The following is a 22,120-nucleotide window of genomic DNA, read 5'->3' as shown; positions in this document are numbered from 1 at the left end:
ACTGTAAAATCAATCGACAATAAGGGGAATACTTACATCCGGGTGTACAATTCTCCTTTATCCAATGAGAATGGACGCTCACATTGCCTTTATGGACAGCCGACACAAACGAATGCCGTGCTTCCATGAGCGTCAAATCCCGCCGCAGTTGGGAATACATTGCAATCAGTTGAAAGCTATTTGCGTCCCTTTATGAAGCTGAAGGAGCCTAGGAGCGTCACAACTGCACGCCACGGACACTGACCAAACGTTGCTCCTGGACGATTATGGAGTGTGTTGGTACGACGTGTTTATCGGGTGAAAAAACGAGACAAACGCGAAAACACAGCAGCATTTGGATGCACTTCAAGAAAAACCTAGGCAATGATAAAGCGGATTGCAACATTTGTAAAGCCAAAATATAATTTAAAGCAAGATCAACAAATAATCCAACACAGTCTCACGGCATTTCGTGTTATAGTCACGAAATTAATCTATTGATTCATGTTCACCAACACGATTTTCGCATTTTTTTTTTTCGTGTCACACAGAACGATTTTAAAAGCAATGTAAATAAGAACAAATTTGAAGGAAAAAGAGATTTAAAAAAAATACAGATTTCAGTATTCTGACAGAACGATTTTAGAAGCAATGTATTTCTATTGGTAGTATGTTTCGTACCTGCACCAAATAATAACAAATACAGATTTCAGTATTCTGAGGCTCTGAGCCCCGATTCTTTTCCTCGCGGACGGCAAAAAAACTCAGACATTATACAATTTAAAATAAAATGGTTAGGGTTAGGCTTAGGGTAAGATATTGAGTAAGAAAAAGTGTTATGAACCACACAGCTTCTGGTCTTCCAAGACCCGACCGGATAAAAAGACGTGTTGCAGGCACAAAATATAGGCCTATTACCAATACAAATACATTGCTTTTAAAATCGTTGTTGAACACGAATCAATAGATAAAATTAATTTCGTGGCTATAACACGAAATGCCGTGAGACTGGGTTGAATAATCTCCACCGCCACTTAAAAAACCCCGGCTCTTTTGAAAGGCTCTCGGAAAGGAACGGAGCCATAAGATCCGGCTCACTTAAAAGAGCCGTAATCCCCATCACTGTATAAATCCATGGTTGAAGGTTGTAACATTAGCTATACAGTGGTTACCAATGTTGTTTCTAAATATAATATAATGCTGGGCCGTTTAAGTTTTATGCCTACACAAAGCATAGGTTTTATCTTTGTCTATAAAGAATGAAACTATTCATATATATATATATATATATAAACAATACTTTACAATCATGTAGGATGGTTGGCAGTGTTTTTGAGCCAAGATAAAGTTATTTTATTTTCTTAAGGTTAACCAACAAATGCGTCTTAGTATTTTTTGATAATGTGAAGTCAGTAAAAAATTCTAAAAATACAAATGTGACTTTGATACCATTCATTTATACAACAAAGGCAGTCACATTTTAAATGAAGCTTCTTTAATTGACAGTGCTTTAGTGGCACACCATGACTCAACGGCAGTATAGTTGTGAGTTATTAACACTAATGCAGAATACAGAATAGTGTGTTGCGGCCTTAAAGATAAAACCAACTGTTGTATTGCCACTTGATGCAACACAATCCTATATTTTCTGGTAATGTTGATTACATTTTAAATAAAATATTTTGTTTTGAAAGCTAGCTACTCTATGTCTTGATTAACCACACCTGGGTTTAATGGAGGACAATGACTGAAAAGAGATTTGCGTGAAAATAAATAAATAATGAAAATTCCTATTTCCTTGGATGAATTTAGACTCCACACATCTGTTTGAAGGAGAAAAAGGATAAATTGTTTATTTTAAAAACAAAAGCATCACATTGAGAAAGCAAGAGAATGGACAAATAAAATAAAGACAGAATAAACATAATAGTTCATACAAGTCTTTCCAGGGTTCTTCTGACCCGGTGGAGAGGGGATGGGGACAGCGAGTCAGCTGCAGAGCCTCATCCATTTATCCCATCATTTGGGCAGGACAGAGGTCCAAGTTTAACACACTTTTTATTTACAAACTGCAGCTCAGAGGAAACAAACATTTAATTATTGTGGCACAACTGGAATCCTTTGCACTAAAATAACAAATCCTTTATATTCAGCTAAACTGGAAATCAGATCAGATGCTGATTTAAAAAACCTTAGAAAAGACAGTGAATATGTTGTTAAAAAGAGAGCATTGCTAGAATGTCAGTTATACAGTAACCATGGTTCCTGGTTTTAGGCTTGCAAGTTGGATATAGACAGTGGAAACAGGACAGAGCTGAGCTACTCGTTCACCGGACGTTAGATTAGAAAAATAGCTTTAACAACAGATCCTAACATACATTTAAAAAGATGACAATAGAAAAGCAATGACATACAAAAGGGAATTTTTGAGCCTGAAATTAGTGAACAGTATTATAATTGAAAATATTTTTTCTTCTTTCAGTTCACAATGAATCCAGTTTAAATGTGTGATGCATGAAAGCAACTGTTTGGTATTTCCATCTAATTAGAGGTAGCTTTGCCCTTTTAGGATTCATTTAGTGAAGTATACTCAAATGTAAAAAATATGGTATGAAATAATCAAACACACTCAATGGCTCTTGGATTTAACACAGTTATAGACAAAACATTTTGGAGCTTATTATTAAGTCTTACATAAAGTGATACTCCAAGTGTTTTCAGTATCTATATTTTATTAAATATATACTGATACTAGATTGCCTTTTAAAAAATGTAATGTATTTAAGATCGATATTAGCTGGAGTATCACTTTGAAACTGTCAATCCCATTTCAACCACAAGATGGCAGCTCAAGCACGTTTTATGCAAATCATAACAATGATGTTTCAAAATAAATGTGCATCATACCATACGTATGTATAGGCTTTTTTGCATGGGTCTTCTAAGAGAACGATTCTATGACAAATATATCTATATATATGTGTGTTTATTGTGGTAATAATTATCATCTTTAGAGAAACATTCATCTTTGTGTAGAAGCATTAAGGTATGAGGGAGGACTGGTCTTGTTGGTCAGGGTATTTGCTCATGTTGACCTTGTTGTCCCTCCACTCTCATTATAAACAAAGGGACATTACTGCTCAGTCAGCAGATAATTCCTCACCTACTCACGAGGGCTGACTCCTCTCTGTCCTCTCTTTAATCCACCTTTCCCTTTCAATCTTTGGAGGTGAACAGAGATCTTTGCTCACTCTCATGTTTGCTTTCATGGAGGTATTTTTCATTCAGCTCTCATCCTCACATCCACCAAACAGCACACACCCGTTTCCTGATCTCTTTAGCTTTAACCATTTCATAAAACACCTTCACTCCCCCCAGTTCTTCCCCCTCTCTCTCTCTCTCAGTTATTTCCCCGCCTGTTCTCCTCTGTCGTTTCCTTCTCTTCATCCTCTTCCTCCCTCTCTTCCTCTTGTGCTGCCTGGATCTCTTTGGCCATCTCTCTCACGCTGGAGAACTTGTCTGACTGCTCGGTTGTCGTCTCTGTGTGATCTAAGGGGACAAAGACAGATGTCAAAAGAAGAAGTTTTCTTCTTTTGACATCCCCAACTAAGTTCTGCTTTTGGTTAACATTTTCTTCATAGATGAAATGTACAATTTATTCTGGTGAAGGAGATGACTGGTGGGCACGAAGAAATTCATATTTAAAGTAGAGCTGGAATCATTAGTGTATTATTTCAACTAATTTGACAACTTATTGATTGGTTGAGCCAATTTTTAAAGAACAAATGTTGCAAACTGATTATCTTCTAAAAACTGCACAGCGCTTTTATTTTGATTCAGATATATTGACATCTTTTTTTATAGTACTTTTTCTAATTTCTATTATAAATGTATTTTTTTCTTTATTTATATTTCCTTATTTCATTTTTTCTTTCTAAGTTTATGTAATCAACCATTAAGTCAGGGAACATTCCTTATATGTAACCTACTTGGCAATACACCGGACACTGATTTTTGCGCTGCTGGTCAGACACTGACAATATCTTCAGACATTTTAAAGACCAGACGATTCATTGATTATAATTACTAAACATCATGTGTTACTCTGTGTTTCAGCAGACTTCAACACAGAGGATTAATTGAGAGGCTGTCATCTGCGCTGACAGAGCAATCATTCTGGATAAAAAATGTTCTCATTTGACATAATGGAGATGAAGAAACGATCATTTTGATACATTTGACAAAATAATAAGGGAGTATGCTAAAAAGTTAACTTCAACATAAGATTTGTGGACTCTTTTTTTTTCTTCATGTAGATGGAGTTCAAATTTCCACAGCTGTTCTGTTGCAGCACATAACTCAAACTGAGTTATGAGTTGTATTAGCTTTATAATAATAAGGATCAGAACAGACAGTGTTCTCTGTGAGCGTGTTACTGTCTGGCCTCTGCCTGGTACAGGTGTGTGTGTGTGTGTGTGTGTGTGTGTGTGTGTGTGTGTGTGTGTGTGTGTGTGTGTGTGTGTGTGTGTGTGTGTGTGTGTGTGTGTGTGTGTGTGTGTGTGTGTGTGTGTGTGTGTGTGTGTGTGTGTGTGTGTGTGTGTGTGTGTGTGTGTGTGTGTGTGCGCGCGCGGTGGTGTGTGTGTGTGTGTGTGTGTGTGTGTGTGTGTGTGTGTGTGTGTGTGTGTGTGTGTGTGTGTGTGTGTGTGTGTGTGTGTGTGTGTGTGTGTGTGTGTGTGTGTGTGTGTCCACCTGTAGTCAGCTGCAGGTCTCTGACAGATTCTGGGCGTGACACAGAGAGATAATATTATATGACACTACAGAGCTTCATCTGTGCTGCTGGTCCTGAGGAAATTAAGTTACCCTGAAAACCACGGCAGCCTTTAAGAAACGCATCTCTGTTCTACTGTTAACAAAAACAGTTTAATAGTTCAGAGCAGGGGGAAAGTGGTGGTATTTATGGCCCTTTTAAGTCTTTTACTTTAGTTTTTCTGTCTGCAATTTTCATTTTCATTCCAATATGCTTTATAATACAAATACATTGATGTGTCCAAACTTGAAACTGAGTGCTGTCAGAAGAATACTAAAATATTACGTTTGTAATATTTCTAGTCTGGTCCATGTTTTCTCAGGTGATGAGATTATCATACACCACATTAGTCAGCATTCTGAACTCCAATAACTAAAAGTAAATCCTGTTTGTACCATCAAAATCTGATTAAAACTATTTCGAAATATTTTTCTATCCTATTAATAATATTAATAATAATAACACATAAGACTTGTATAGCGCTTTTCAGGAAACTCAAAGAAGAAAGATATTATATTAAATTAGATTGCAACCATGCTGGAAGTGTCAAGAGACATTGCTTGAATAATTCATTTCCCACCCAAGCAGGCTTATAAACGCTAGTGCTTTTTAAGGGCCACAGGATTTATTTTCTCTTGTGTCCTTGCTGCTGCTGTTGTGTTTTCCCAGACTGCGTCAGAGAGCCTCCCTCTCACCAGCAGCTTGGGTGGGAGATGTGTCCTCTCCCTGCCAGTCGTTGTCCTCCTCCTCCCCTTCACAAGGGTCTTCCAAGGGGGGGTAGATACCTAGGTGCTGCATATGTGCTTCGGCCATCTTCTGCACAGCTACACACAGGTAATCACAACACACATACACACACACAGGGAGACGGCCACACAAACACATGGACACAGGGATAGAGGGATATGTTGTTTTGGTTTTACCACGCTTCAATATTGTCAGTTTTTATCAAGCCTCACCGGGGATTTTGAATACATGCCAGGCAGGCAGGAAGCCAATTAAATACATGCACTGACAGACAGAAAGACAGGCGACTGCAAAACGTTATCCCACACTGGTGTTTTTTAGCCTCCGCTGCTGTTTTCTATCCCATCTCTCACCCTGTTCTTCCATCTGTTCGTTTGTACCCTCGTCTTTTCTCGCCTGCCGCCATATTCAGCGCTTTTCCGTTGGCAGTGCTGACTCACCCTCTTCTCCATCCCCCCACTATGCACTCTCCTCTCTTTTTTGATATTACCTTAACTCCCCTTCTCACTTCCTCTGGGTCACCTTGACTCTCTCTCTCTCTCTCTCTCTCACCCTCAGTGCGGCACTGAGCAGGTCACTCATTCTAGGTTGTGTAATCAGAAATTATTCTGAGGTAGCTCTCTCTTCCCCTCTGTGCGTAGGAGCAGATGAAAGGCAGATTTCTGATGCAGGAATGAGGGCTCATTATATCATCACGTGATATGCCACACGTAACCATAAATCCCCATTAAAGGAAGCTCTGCTGACAAGCTCTGAGAGAATGTTTGCCCCTTTATTGACCACATGCAACAAGCAGAAAGCCACATGCATAAAGACTCAAATGAAACAACATGAGTTATATATCTTGCCTATGTGTGTGTGTTGTGCGTGTCTGTGTGTGTGCGTGTAACAACTGTATACACAACTGACTGTAATCCTGGATGATCTAGATGTTCCTAGACTCACACTCACTGTCTCACAGCTGTCACACACTAATCTCTCTTTCTCCCTCTCTGTCTCTCCGTCACACACTGTTGTGGAGTGTAGAGTAAGAGCAGGAACACATGGAAACAGGCGTCTGCATTTCACACATGCGCAGAAAGAAAATAAATAGAGGCTTTTAATACATATCTACCCATCTGTCACATGTCAGCTATCAGTGAGCATGAGAAAGCGAGGAGGAAATTGACTGCGGCGAAGCACGGTAAAACAAAAAGGACTTAAACACAAGGATGAATCACAACACACAAGCGCCACCTGTAGTAGCAACACTGCTCACACTTACCTCTGAGTGATGGAGGCTGATACACATTTGGGTTGACACGTTTTGGTTTGAGTACTCCGTTCTCTCCTACGACCCACTGCAAACAGAGAGGCATCAACATCACCATTTAGTTATTAATGATATGGCTTTTCCACAAATGAGATCAGTTACATATTTGTTGGTGTATTTTACCCTTCTCCTCAAATGAAAAAAATACAGAATGTATAAATATGCAAATCATTTTCATTTCAAAAGTTCTACTGCTTCACATAATGTCTCCTTTTTTGGTGTGTGCAATGGAAACACTTCACATTTGCATTCGGGATGAGTGGTTCCAAAAATCCATCACTCCCTGTGAGTTGAAACAGTAAATAACAGACTAGTTCTGCACACACATTTTTCTGCACAGTGAAGATCAAATGTCCCAGTGAAGTACTAAATAGGAGAAAAATAAGCATTTTTGGCTCTTTCTTTCTACACATACAGCACCGGCCCACCGGGAAAACTCTCGGTATTCCCAATGTCCAGTCCACCCCTGGTTGTGAGTGTGGACGGTCGGAGCATATGCTGCATTAGTTTAGCCGATCTCATTTAGAAAACATGCATTTTAAAAGGTTTTTCGCCTGCCGTCTGTCTGCAGACTTGTCAAAGCATTAATTCTTGGTTTTTACTAACCGATATCAGTATGTTGTTACTTCGGCATCATTTTGAAACGTGTATTACAATTAAATCACGGAAAGAACCTCGAATTTATGGGGCCAGAAAAACTGTGAAATAGTACCCGCTAGCCGGTACGCTAAGTGGAAACGCAACCAAAAACGGGCCCCGCACGGCTCGGCACGCATAAAGAGAGCTCCACGCTGTAGTGGAAATGTGCCATTAGACTCCCTTTTTTGGTATTGCAAGGTCACTACATTGCAAGGTCAGTCATGTGATGCAATATTTACACTGACATTGAGAAATGCCATATGAGTGCTACTGCACACGTGCAAGGACACTTTTGTTCTCACTTAGGTCATAACTGCAATTAAAATGTGATAAAACACTGAACATTTAATCTCAGGGGATTTAAAATATGAACATTTGAATTACACTTTTCTTGGGGATTAAAAAATGGTTGACCACACAGCATGAGTTTGTGATGGACACAAGCAAGGATGAAAGAGTTTTAACTAAATCTATACTTTGGGAGGTGGTATTAATAAGGCGGACAGCAGATTCTGGAAAAAACACAGAATAATGTTGTTAAACAATTAAATGGAAACTCCAAAACGAGGTTGTGTGCATTGTTTTGAGTTCATGGGATAGGCTTGAAGGAAATGGTGGTGGATTGAGGAGAATGCACAGACACTTCGAAAAGTGTTGTCACTTCACCTTTACCTGATGGGTGGACTGATCATCCTCAGGAGATGATTGGTCGGCTACTCTGAACAGCGTGGCAGGTGTTGGCCTCCTGCGCCGGATCTATAAACAAACACACACACACACACACAAACGTAAAGGGCAGCCATAAATAAATAAGTAATCTAACTGGCCAACATTTTATATAATATTAATGCAGCCCTATAAATCAAATTGAGATTGTTGAGAGTTGATGCTGGTGAAAGGAATTCTGCGGCTGACACCATCAGTGCTGCTGCCCAGTTGGCTGATTGGTCGACAGGTTTCAGTGCACACGGGTCAGGTCAGAAGCCAACGTGAGTAGAGGAAGACTCGTTATGTAGCTTGTAACAGATACAGTGAAAGGTATGCTTTGAAAAACAGCAGAGAAACTCATGCTATTTGCTCAAGTCAGAAATGATCCTGCAATTAAGATAAGCTTATACGGTATACCACCCTCACAAACAGAGGGACCATGGAAGGTGGGATTTTAGACTTAATGAGCCCCAGCATTCAGACACTGCCCTCCATTGTAAAGGCCCAATAATCAACACACACTGATCCCTGTAGGCTAAAGTCAGGTCGCCGCTAATCTGAGAGCAGACAGACAGACAGACAGACTGACTGCAGGTCTGCACTTTGCATATGGAAAAAGTCACTACAGTAAACTCTCTACCCTCACAGGAACAAATGCCCTGCTGTGCCCCGCAGCTCGCCAATCCAATGCCCTGCCTGTGGTGGTGTGGGTCTTTTTTTCTCCTTTCAGGATAAGTATTGGCAAATCCCATATATTTTGCCTTACTGAAAAAAGACAGATATATTAAGGCAGGGCAAGGCAATGCAAGTTTATTTATATAGCACCTTTCGACACAAGGTGATTCAAGTTCAAGTGCTTTACAAAAATAGAAGACATTAAGAGCCTTAAGAAATAGTGCAGCGGAAACACGTTATAAAATGACATTTAGGCTGTATTATAGCAACAAATACAAGTATCAAGAAAATGATTCAAGAACTATTTGAATCATTTGAATCATTCAACTACATTTAAGTCATCAATGAACAACAGTTATTAGTAGCAACCATTTGCAGCTTTGAAGCAGATTATACTTAAGGAGTGGTTTGGGAGGTTTTTCTGGACCTTCTGCACCATTAAAAACTGAAAAGTCAATTTTGAAACAGCTTCTGTCAATCATGAAGTTGCAACCTTAGCAAGTAACCTTTTAAGAAATCAGGAGGGGACTGTGTGCTACACAAAAGAGAAGAATGTCATTAATGAAATATACTGATAAAACCCCTGAGAAGAATGTGTAAGGCCCAGAAAAGAAAGCGTGCAGATATAAAAACTTTCCCACAAAAAGGATATATAGCTGACATGTATAAAACTACCTTTTGAAAACATGTTGTTTAAAAAGTGTGCTGAGAATGAAAGCAGCTAGCTAAGTGGTCTTGGCAAGTCGAACAAACAAGGTATTGAAAAGTGCCCTCTGTGGAAAGAGCCACCTTGTCCATGGCATGAACCCTGGCACACTCTTTAATGCATGGAGGAGATTTAATCCTCCTCCATACTCAGAGATTTGTTTATGGTTGGTTCCCCTTCTTTTCGTTTAGGGAGGTGTGCGTCATCGCAGTGAGGCGCATGTTGCCAAAGCAGAGGCATGTTGGAAAGCTGCTGCTGTCAATCACGACAACACAAGGTAATAGAGCGTGCATTTTGCCCTTATTTATGACACCCGACACACATTTGAATCCCATCACGCAACTTCCAGCTGTCCCGTCTCCCCTGGATCTCACACACTATCTGTCTTTATCTCGTTCACCTCTCGTTTCCATCTCACTTGATCCTCTGCTTCCTGTTTACTTCCATATCCATCCTTCATTCCTTGACATTTACCTCACTTCTCCCCTACTCTCCTCTCCATCACCAGAATGCGTCATAACTGAAATCATGATATAGAAATGTATCACAAGTCTAATTTAATTATATATAATGTCACTGTAACTTTATTTGCTTACAGTTTAAATTCATGCCTAGCTACTAAATGTTCTCAGACAGAAAGGTGCCGCTTTGTCCATTGTCAGGCAATTATCATATTATGGATCTATAGGTTTGTAATTAGTATGCAGGTTAGCCAACATTTCAATGGCCTGTAATGTGAATTCCCTATCTGAGACCTCCCCCCCTTTTGTCTTTTTCCTGTATAAAGTGCTTGTTTTTCTGTTGTAACAGAGTCAGATTCTTGTACTACGTTGGTGGTGCAGGGTTATCTGTCCTTCCGGCTGGAAATAGATTGATTCTGTTCAATTCTATAACTCTTTATTAAATAACACAACTTCGGTTAAAACGTATTTGTTCATTCCTTACCAGAAGGTCATTAAGTGTGGAATTTCCACCACAGTCTGTCCTTTACCTTTCCTCAAGTGACCTCTCTATTTCTCTCTTTACTGGCAGGGAACATCCACAGGGCCCACCTCTCCCTGGGCGAGGTGTGGGGGCCCGGGGCTCCATGCTGCCTCTGCCTGCCGGTCACCTGCTCCCAGCCTTGCAGGGCAGCCTGAAGGTGTCTCACACAGAGACCCACACGAGGGAGCAGACACCAGATGTTGCCATGACCGAGCCTATGCCCAAGTCCTGTGGCATTAAAGCCATTCAACTGGGAAATCCTCTGGTTTGTCCCCTTATTGTCCTCCATTGTAGACATTGTGTATGTAAGGTCACGTTAAGGTTGTTATACTTAAAGGTAACTTATTATGCAAAATCCACTTTTTCATATCTTTTATACATAAACATGTGTCGCCTCTGTGTAAAGAGATTCTGAAAGTTTCAGAAAAAAAGATTTGCTCACATTTTGTTCTTATCCATTTATATAAAAACCTTTCTGAAAATGAGCTGATCAGATTTTAGAGAAAAGACAGTATAACAAGGGACCTTTAAGTGAAGAGAATGAGATTTTTTTTCTTAAACTCCCAATATTTGATAACTTCGGCTATTGATAAGGAAATAATTGTTATCTGCATTCAATCAACAGTTGCTCATACAAATGTTCACATAGCTTACAGCAAGGTGACCTTCCCATTTTAGTGTTCCACAAATGTGTAGCATAAGCCTAGCTATAAAATAGCTGCCCTTTTTTTATTCTACTGTTTTTGTTATGTTACATTATTTTGGGGAAAAAAATCTGAATAGAACTCAAGCACTGGATAAATCCACTGGACCAATATTCAAAGAAAAACATTTCTCAGCTGCACATCAAACATCAATTTCCCCCCCAAGGACTTTTGCCTTCACATTTTGTATTTCTATTTCCTGGAAGCAAACAGAAGAAAGAAATTCGCATTCTTCACAAATTCTGAAGTCCATTTTTTGACTCCGCCAATGACACTTGAATGAAAGAGATGGTTGCAGAATGAAAGCATTTAAACTTAATAACAACCGGGTCCTGCCCTTTTATTCGGATGGACACAGGAAGAGATGTGAGATAAAAGAAGGTAAAGTGATTGTGTAAGATAATTAAGGTCACTGAGAAGCGTAATCTGTAAATCTGCTGATATATTTACCTGAATAACACCGCTCACATGCAGTGTGTGTGATGGCTGTCCTCTTAATGTATCATTTAATCATCATGGCGATCTTGTGAAAATGCCAGGACATGACCTCCGTAACCATATAAAAGACAACACTCCACCTAAATTGCAAAAGTAAAGTGGATGAAAAAAACGGTCATCGTGCAAACATGCATTTTTAGCTAGCAAACTGTCTTTTCCTGTCATTCACTGCACACAGTGATGGTGGCGGTGACGTGCTACTGTATGACATTGGCATGCCAGATGACATAAACACACATACTGTAGTGACTCTAGTAATTTTCCAGCTTTCAAACCGCACTCTCCCCAAGTTACATAATATGTGAGCATGTCAGATTACTCCCGCTATGCTTTATCCCTACAGACCCTCCATCCTCCACCTCTCTAAACCCCCTGTCCCCTGCCCAGGCTTCCTAACCCCTCTCCTCTGTTGGCAGCCATTGTTTTTATACCAAGATCAGTAGAGCTTTCCGTGGGCTTTCAGCGGCTCCACAGGTGCGGGCCTGCAGGCTTCCCTGAGAGGCAGCAGCACCTCACTTCAGTTTCATTGAAAGAAGTGGCTGATAGATCATAGCGTAGAGAATAGATGCACCAGCGTATCTAAAGCTGAGGATTGAACTTGAATATCCTGCTGACTCTGCAATGTGCCACAGGTGAGAGGCAGAGAGAAACCTCTAGATTCCTTTCTTATTGTGTTTGCACGATAGACAGAGCTGAAGAAACACAGCATCTAAAGTGAGGAAGCATGGTGTGCAGGTGACATTTAAAGAGCCCTTAGAAGCCTAAAGAAGGAATCTCACCTCAATAAGCAGGCAAAGTCATGCAATCAACAAGTAAACAATGACACAGACATGGAATCAAAAAGCAAATCTAAAGTAAGCAACAGATCAATTGTGGCACAGCTGATAGATTGACTAAACTTCATTTGATAAATTATAGACTAGCTTTACTTGGTGTGTTTTTATGTATTCCTCTTTTATTACATTAAATGATCATGCTTTTATTTACTTAGTTTCATTGATTTATCATTGATTTCCTTAAACCTCCACAAAGCCATTTGGACATTTGTTTTGAAACATGCCATATTATTTAAAATGCTGTAATGTTATGGTTGAATCTTTAGAAGTCAAGTGTATTTGGGGACAAGGCCGCAATCCAGGAAGAACTCCGTTACCTAACTCTGTGCTCTGTGGGGTGCAGGAGTCATTGGGAAATGTTGACTTTGCACATGTGTGTATGCTGTGCACAGGTATGTGTGTGTTGGCTCAACACACTCTTGCATGGCAGCCCGGGTGCAGTTTGGCTCATGTGGGTCTGCTCTCTAAAGACCGTCATCCTCTAAGCTGGTGCTCTCGGGCCGCGCCTATAAAAAGCAGCAGTAGTAGGACAGCATAAACTAGATCGGAGGTGGTCCCTGGGGGCTCGGTGGGATGAGACAGAAAGATTCTGAAACTCTGGCCTGCACCAGCCGACAGTGGAGCATCTCAAAGGGAGTCAGTTGTGAAGTCCTGGCGTTAAAACAAATACAAACACAGAGAGAAATACACCTCAGATCTCCTTCCCTGTCAGATAACATCCCTGGTGTCCGATAGCCCTACATTATCACGATATCCTCTTAAGCAGTTTCAACTCTCTCCCTCGTGGCCCAGCTGTAACCCAGCTCTGGATGGACACATATGGATTTGTACAAGATTGATCTGGAGGTATAGCATCTGCCCACAGGGCTGTGCAGTGGTATCGGACACCAATGGGAACATAGTCAAATGTTCAGCCAAAGAATGAGGGGAGACATTTGTGCTGTAAATGCAATGTAGGTCTTGTGTCAAATGCTGGTATGTTACCAGTCGGATAGAGTTTCTGAAGGTGAAGCTCTGTTCTTGTTGAAAGTTGAATACAATATTTTTTTTATGATGCTGAAATGTTGGTATTTATTTAACTGTAGCAAATGTACTCAGGCAACACATACACCATTCACCCTGATCATTTGTGCCACCTTCATGTTTTTGTATTTCGTCTCCTCTGGAACATCAGGTGCTGAACACAGAGTCCCGTCTCAGCTGTCGTAATCTTTGGCCTGTTTAGTCTCTGAAGAGCAACTCAATTAAGCACTCATGATGTCCGCCTTTCTCTCTGGGCCATACCCCCCCCCAGTGAGCCTTTTAAAAATAAGTGGCAGAGCCCCATGTGGTTCTCTAAGTGCCATCTTGCATTGAGTTCAATAACACCGTGAGCATGAAAGATGATCCCTGTCAGTATGGGCTGAATGATTTGTTTTCCTTTGCACATTTCTAGTTCAAATGTATTTCTGAGAGATAAGACACACGTTTTATGTTTATGTTTCTGGATATTACAAATGGTGGAACAAAACTGCATCAACCTTGCAAGTTTAACAATAAAAAAAAGACAAACTTTTAAATATAAAATATAAATATTTGCTATTAATACAAGAGTGCAATGGGTGATAGTTAATTAGAAATTCAAACAGGTTTATCAAATTCAAAGTACAAATGTGTTGTGGTGGTGTTGTTGTTGTTGTTGTTGTTGAAGGAGACATTCCAAGCTGTTTTTGAGCTCCTACATATCAGCATACTTTACTTTATCATCTTTGACAGATGTTTTGCTTTTTTGTGTGCATATCCACAATGGAATTAGAAGAATTAGATTATTTTCCGACTTTGTGTTTTGCTAAAAGATTTGGACACACAGTTGCCATGATTATCCCAAAATACCAGCCACTCAGCACATTCCTGACAACGCTGGCAGACAAAATGTTTCCACATAAGCATGACAAATACAGAACCAAAGGTCAGCGATCAGATATATCATGTGACAAACAGCTCTGTCCGACACATTCAGGCTATACAGTACTTAGGTGTCACTCAAAGAAAACGCTGCCAGGTAGTCTCAACAAGGCTTCACTGAGTAACACCAGCTTTTCGAGGTTTCCAGCTGTTTCAAACAAGGTCAAAGACAAGGCTACGTAATTTACAACCCCAACTGCAGCTCAGTGAAGTCCGTGGTCTGTTAGATATGCATGTTTAGCTCATTCCTATTCAAATGAACAGCATCGTTGAATTCCCATAAGTCAGAGAGGCTGCAGTATGTTGCTTCTCAACATTCACGCGACACTCCTGCAGCGACCTTTAGCCCCAACACCAGCTAACTGAATACACAGATGGGCAAGCGATAGCTGCTGGAAGGGCTCTCTGTTGACCCCAACATAATGATGGCAGAATGATATCACCATCAGAGGCCATCCCCCTCTTCCTCCTTCTCTTCGGTCTCACAGTTCCCCTCCAGCATTAACGTAATTAGGTACAGGGAGCCGTTGTTCCAGAGACTCTTGATAGAAAGTGTTGCCATTACGTCCGTAAGGAGTTAATGTACCAGACTCTGATGAGTGACAGGAAGCCTCCTGCCAGGTCACAGCGCACGATGCAGCGAGGTGACAACAGGGGAGATGCCAATCAAAGCCTTCCCAGAGACGATGGCCCCTCTTACAGCCTGCATACAAAGAATCATTCTGCTATTCTTGTTCATGCACTCAAATAGAGAGATGTTATATTGTGTATCGGACAAAGACCAGATCCAGAGGTCAACAGCAGGGACAAACAAAGGACAGAGTAGCCATAGTTACTGATTTGCAACGTCATATGTACTGTGCCCACAGGTACATGAAAGAAGATTATACTGTTGATGGTTGCTATGAATTTCACACATCATTGCTTGGATGCAAATGTCATGCATCTACCCTAAGTGTACATTTTAACATCACTTAATATTTAACTCTAGGGTTGTGTTTTCCTGTTGGCACCACAATGTTTCTAACACCTCATCTTTGAAAATTAGCCTTCATTTGAAATCTAAAAACCGCTAATCTATCATCAGTTTACACATTCCAAATATAACTTTGTGTTTCGGCACGGCAACCATGTGTTACTTTGATATGTGTGCATAACCTTGTTTCTGAATCGGGACATGCTCCCAAAGCCCATTGAAGATGACCTGGTGTGTCCCTGTGTAAGCTCATTAAGTTGCAGGCGGATAAACATGAACACAAATTCTCTCAACTGCTGTAACAAAAATCAGAGATTACAACGGGCACGGCAGCAATAACATAATGCCATGGCTTCTCAGTGTTGATGAAACGGCGATCAAGACCAATCCCATTTGTTTTGAGTCAAGCCTCAGTGCTCATCTCAATATGCCTACATCAGTCTGACCATCCTGTGGCTCTTTGAACAGAGCTGAAGGGACTCAAGCCCCTCACAATGGGAAAAGGAAAATCAGGAGGGAGGAAGGCAGTTACTATAATCTGACGAAATGTGGTGGCAAGGCAGCTCCTGATTTTATCCAGCCCAATCTCTCTTCCTGCTGATTAATACTCACTCGATTCACTTTCATTTATCAACACAGTCCCAGGTAGAGAATAAGGATATGTTTGGTCAGTTAGAGATGGATCCATGCACATATGGGGCTGTCTGTGCTCACTACAGCTTGACTTGGTTAGATTAACAATGACCCCTGAAGGGACAAGTGAGTGACTTGTGATTTGGACACCACCTGACACCAGAGGATGTGTTGACCATAATGTGGAAGGCTAAGTGTGTCATTAGCATCATTGCTGGCCTCCACCAGCTTCTGTGACCGACGCCGGTGCCTGAGGTGCAGCGGGCATTGTTGCGCATTTTCAACTCACTGTTTACGGTGTCATCAAAGCTCTATCCAAGCTCAATATTGACGTTTCATAAAGTGTTTACACATTACACACAGCCATGCACACAGACTATAGATGTTTAGTTCATGCACTCATCAGGACAAAATCATTTTGAGACAAACATATGAATAGAATGAACTGGCTTTCATGCACATGCGATTCTTAAACAAAGTGGGAACGTACCATGAAAGGAACCTTTGTGCTAAACTGCTGACGTGAAAATGTTTCTGCAGTCATTTACTAATCAAATGCCTGGACTGTCAAGAACAAGGAGGCACAAACACATAGCAGCCTTCAGAGGACAGAGGTCCATTGATTGTGTATACATTGTAATAACAATCTGTGGTTTTCAGCTAAATCCTTTCCCTATTAATTTTGCCACTCCAAACATCAACAAACTGCTTTGGGCATGCAACTTTGAAGGACAATAAGTCCATTCAAAGTTGTGTTCATAAATTGGACACACACGTCATTGGGCTGGGTCACACCACCACAGTGACATTCTATCCGTGCAGGGAAAGATCACTGCACCCTCTTGCTTTGGGCCAACCAAAATATGTTCTTTCTGGAAGTGCATGTTGACAGTCCCCCTGACCGCTAATGTTTACCCACAAACACACACTGCATCAAAGGTCGTTGTTTGACTTTTAACCCAGAGACTGGACCGGGGGGGGCTGAAGGGGGGCGGGATCAGATATAGTGTGAGGAGAGTAGGTGGGGCAGAGGAACCTAAATCATACATAACTCCCTTAATAAAGATTATTGTGCGAAGTGATTAATGCCCTTTACTGCCCTCTAATATTGCCTTTCATATTATTATTTCCTTTCAATTGAGAGGATCAACACAAGATGACAAGATCAAATTGAGTTTAAAGAGGAGAGACATACAGTAGAGAGATGTCTGATTTTTAAGTCCAAAGGGAGGCAGACTTGGAGGGAATCACGGACGCAGCGCCTGGACCATGACCCTAATCTCTGTCCGTGGTGGGTGCACATTACCCTACATCACTTGCTAAGCACGTAGGATTGGTGTGTATTCGTGTGTTGTGGGGGGAGGGATGATAAACACAAACCATGTGCTTCTCCGTGTTGTTGCAAAAAACACAATTTTACTTATGTCTGTTTCATAATGAGTAGATCATTTATGTCAGATGCTAAGAGAGCAGAACAAAACTGCAGATCTACTCAGAGCTGACAGTGATGACGTTGGAAAACCAAATATGTAAATGTGATAAAAAAAACTGATCAGGGCACTTGAGAGCGAGAAAGTGAGAAAAAGGTGTTACAAGTCTTTCAGTTAAAGGGGACCTATCATGCAAAATGCACTTTTGTACATCTTGAATATGTGTCCCCGGTGTGTCAGGGAACTCACCAAGTGTCAGAAAACACAACTCTCTCTCTTTTCCTCCATACCCAAATCTCTAAAAACGGGGCTGCAACGGATCTGATACAGACTGATACAGATTTGAAATAGTCTGACGTCAGAAACGGGGTGCTCCGCCTGTATGGCCAACTCTCCACCTACCAGGGGAATGAGAGGTTGCGTGGCATGGTAACAGCATGGTAACAGCATGGTAACATGACACTCGTGCCTCGCCCCCCTCCTTTGCAGGGGGGCGTGGTCAGCTGCAGCTCATTTGCCACAGAATCAGCCCTTGTGAAGACAGGGCTGGAATAGAGCAAATAGAGCGAAATGAGGCATGGCTAAAATGCATGATCTGTTTGGTATTTTGAAAAGAAAACTTCACAGACATGTTTTATATAGGTATGGCCCTACAATATATTATTCAAATATAGCATGATAGGTCCACTTTAAGTGAGAAAACTTCACTTGCATGAACATTTTATGTTGTCATGTCAAGATTATCCTAACAATTGTAAATTAAGATAATTTTGTACACAAGAAAAAGTAAATTGTCTAAGCTCAAAATCTAATTCACCTCAAATGGAAAGTAAAAACGTGTTGGGGTGTTTATGATAGATGTGTGCAGATATTAAAAGTAGAATAGATTCCTTCAAAATAAACATTTAACAACAACAGGAGATACATGTCCAGGAGTAATATCTTACACCTATGGAGGAATGTACACATGGCTGCTGTTTTTCTCCCACAATGTGCACTATTTTCACTGAGTGGGAGGTATGGAAATGTATTTACATAAACACACAACCCAACAAAGAGCATTCACACATACAGAATATATCCACATGTAAGCACCAATGCATACCACCTATGAGACACACAGTGCTGTCCATTAAAGTTGACCTTTAAGATGCAAACTGTGGGGGAGCTTTTGGCAACATAGTTGTGCAACCTGTCCCCATAGCAACAAGGCCGCATCATTACAGTCGATAGCGGTTTTGGGGTTTGAATGCCATTGGAAAGAACAGTAAGGAAGAGTTATGGGTTGTGTAAGAAGTTCGGAAGACTGTTACAGTCAGTGCGGCTCATTAGCAAAGACGGACTTGTGGGCGACAGTAATTGCTTGGGAGGGGAATTAAATGAGTGTCATTAAACGTTACTCCTGCCCACCCACACGTCCCCAGAGACTCCCCTCAGCCACCGGCTAGATGCTATCTGCTTTTAAGCATATATAAACACATTCTCCCCTGAACATGACTGCCAACACAATCACAAACAAACATCAAGATGGATCAACAACAACTTGAGGCTTCTGAATGACAAAGGTGTCTCGTAAAGCAATGGCACAGAAGCTTTAGCACACACACAACCTATCTGAAGGTAAGAGGCCAATGCTGGAGGAGAGCCAGCCAACAAGCCTAAATATAGCTGATCACTGTTTGACCATCAGGTGATTGCGAAAGAAGGTCTCCCCCAAAACAAAAGGAAGTGAGAGAATATGAAGCGCACATATGGTAGATTAATATCCTGTAGTTTCTTAGAAGCGATGATAGGGATCAGAGCGTCACAACAGGCATGAGAGATGGAGAGAAAACGAGGAAGAGGAGGAGAGCCAGTGCTTATGTATAAATGTGAGTGTTAGTCATGTGTAGTGTTGCAACACATTTCCATTTTAGCAGGTCCTTTAGTCTATAATGCAGCACGAGCATCTCAAATGTGTTTACAACAATATTAAGGTTAAAAGCTGCTAAGGCAAGAAAGTTATACTTGATTCAAGAAAGCCTGGAATAGAAAATGGGCCTGAAAGTGAAATGATAAACTGTTTCTCACAAACAGACAAGGTATGAGTGTTTATGATGATCAGGGGAATTATGGAGCAGGGTTTGAGGCCCTTTATGTTCGTCGAAAGTCTCTTTGATGCAAGCTGTGAAACAGGGACAGCTACTGAGGGAACTGTCCCCAGACAGGTGGACCTAGATATTGGGTTGTGTATCTTTCTGTCTCTGCTTTCCTTCACATGTCTATCTCTTTCTTTCGCGCCCAATCTCTCCTCAAGCTCTCGTGAGGGATGAGCCATTGGCCTCGATCTACCTCAGCTCCAAACGATTCTCACTTTGTCCCACTTTCTCTGCTCTAAAATAGGAGCCACCAGCATTAGAGCCCAAAAAAACCTTCAGATTTGTCCTGAGCAAACACATTTCACAGAATTGTACAGGCAATGCTGAGTCAGCCATAACATAATCTCTGAAGGCAAAGCAATGCTGATGAATTGTACTAAGAAAACCTCCGAAAACCAAGGTCACGCACGCGCAAAACAAGTTGCCAAAGATGTGAGCAACAAAATGTCAAGGGCTTGTTGTTGCTGCTCTGTTACAAAAGGCGTTCATACGCAAGATAATGACTTTCGTACACACTGTTAAACAGATCAAGATGAGACAGCAAGGCAGTAATCTCATGAGGAAATAGCAAAAAGGAAATGTCATCATGATTTCTCAATCGTGTGGCAGATTGGCACCCAGCAAACGGACTTGCAGAAGGTGGTGAAGAGTTATGATGCTCTAGAGGGGAGACACTTGGTCAGTTATGCTACAGCACCTCATAGCACCCTGCCTTAATGAGTGGAAGGAAAGTATTGACACATTTGGACAATAAGAAATCAATGTGTGAAATACTTAAAATTCAAATTAAACAGCTCTAACCGAATACTCTCTGGCTCAAACACCAATCTGTCCCCTGAGTGCTCACCATCTCCACTTGCCGAGGGTCCAGGTTGGAGGGCACAGAGGCCGGCATATTAAAATGGATCTTCCTCTCCTTGGGCTCGTCTTCGTCATCAGATGACATAGCAAATTGGATCTTCTTCCTTTCCTTGGGCTTTTCCTCGACCTGGGTAGACACAGAGGGCTCCATGGCTTTGGATCCTGGGGGTCTGACTCCCAGCAGAAAGTAGGGGTCTCTGCCGAAGATCACTTACACCTCCTTGGAGGTTGAAGGAAACTTCCTGAGTGGTCCCGCTCCTGAAGACTTGTCTTATCTCTTCTTTACCTTACCCTCACACCCTGACTCAAAGCAACACACTGAACAGAAACCCTCTCTTGTTCACCTCCAGTCTTCTTCCCTCTCTCCAGCAGCAGCTAATATTCTCTTGTACCTCTTCTGTTCTCCCCCTTTCTCTCTTTTTTCACTGGCTATAGAACCTGTGCATCTGGAGTGAATGAAGCAGGTCCTCAGATGTGGCTGTAAGGGAGAGAAGTGGCAGGGGAGGGGCCAGGGTCCACAGGAGGGTGGAGATATCAGGCAGGAGGGGAGGAGCCATAGCACATAGGGGAGGAGAGGAGAGAGGATGTAACAAACAGGGTGGTGGGGGCAGCTGTGTTTTTATAGCTTTCTAAGCTGAGGTTGATTTGTAATCAGAAAAATAATAATCTCATCACATCAGTTGAGCCTCTGTTGGCCTCTATTTGTGAATGAGAGATTTATGGTGAGAGAGGGAGAGAGGGAGCATGGAGTGCAAGGAGGGATAAACAAGAAGAGAGATGTGTGGAGTATACAAGGGGCAATGTACATGACCCAGCAGCTAAACCCATTCTACGGACAACATTAGGCTGACTAGTGTTATACGTGGTGCTATGACCAATCATTTGTATGTCATGCCTTATCAGAGTTGCAGTGACATGCTTAGGCTTAGGTCTTCCATCCTGTTGATATTCATCAATAACTGAGACAAATCAGATTAAATGTGGGTTTTTCATCGTACAAATAGCATGCATCTAATGACAAAACAGGAAATGGAACATCTTTAAATAACAAGATATTTTTGTGGAAAAACACAGACACACAATGGTAGGAAGGACAGATTGACAGTTCTAGCGCCATGATGAGGGCCTAGTTGTTATTTCTCTCATATGGCAGAGGGATTTGGACAGTGCAAGCGGTGGAGTTGGCCTCGGGGCAGAGTTGAGCTTTGGCATGGGCTGGAATGGAGAATATATCTGGAGGGATGTTGGACGAGGAAGAGAAGGAGGAGGAAGAGAGGTGGCTGGAGGGGCTTAGTGGGCAGAACAGAGAGGAAGGTCAAGGTGTGTGGTGCCCTCGGAGTGCATGTGCCACATTAAACAGGCAACTGAGTGTTTATCCCGCCGGTCAGAGCAACCGGAACATGCCAGCATGGTATTAATTCACTGCAGCGTGGGAGGGTGAGGGGGGGGGGGTTGTGGGGTGTTGATTTTTAAAGGGTTCGTCTGGTTGTTTTGGCCATTCCTTTTTTTTAGCAAAGCATCCTCCTCCACATGCCTGCAGGGG

The 22,120-nt window shown here is 41.5% G+C and overlaps 1 protein-coding gene across 1 annotated transcript; it reads right to left on the bottom strand.

Annotated features, from left to right (window-relative positions):
* Positions 1-1,805: 1,805 nt before the first annotated feature.
* ppp1r1b (protein phosphatase 1, regulatory (inhibitor) subunit 1B) lies at positions 1,806-21,072 on the bottom strand. Its single transcript, XM_034089347.2, has 5 exons — positions 20,564-21,072; positions 8,157-8,240; positions 6,798-6,873; positions 5,482-5,610; positions 1,806-3,528 (listed from the first exon to the last, which is right to left on the bottom strand). Exons 1-5 carry the CDS (start codon positions 20,726-20,728, stop codon positions 3,380-3,382), a joined length of 603 nt encoding a protein of 200 aa, XP_033945238.1. The 5' UTR covers positions 20,729-21,072; the 3' UTR covers positions 1,806-3,379.
* Between the last annotated feature and the right edge of the window lie 1,048 nt (positions 21,073-22,120).

The sequence above is a fragment of the Pseudochaenichthys georgianus genome, chromosome 8 (genome assembly GCF_902827115.2).
Source record: "Pseudochaenichthys georgianus chromosome 8, fPseGeo1.2, whole genome shotgun sequence".
Lineage (NCBI taxonomy): Eukaryota > Metazoa > Chordata > Actinopteri > Perciformes > Channichthyidae > Pseudochaenichthys > Pseudochaenichthys georgianus.
This window is presented reverse-complemented; position numbering and strand designations above follow the sequence as displayed.

Bases quoted from the DNA above. Each gene is read 5' to 3' on its own strand.
- ppp1r1b (XM_034089347.2), bottom strand. From the start codon at position 20,728: ATGGAGCCCTCTGTGTCTACCCAGGTCGAGGAAAAGCCCAAGGAAAGG. The intron at 6,874-8,156 runs GTAAAGGTGAAG...CTCTGTTTGCAG, and splicing joins ATGATCAGTCCACCCATCAG to TGGGTCGTAGGAGAGAACGG. The intron at 3,529-5,481 runs GTGAGAGGGAGG...TTGTCCCCTTAG, and splicing joins ATCTCCCACCCAAGCTGCTG to ATCACACAGAGACGACAACC.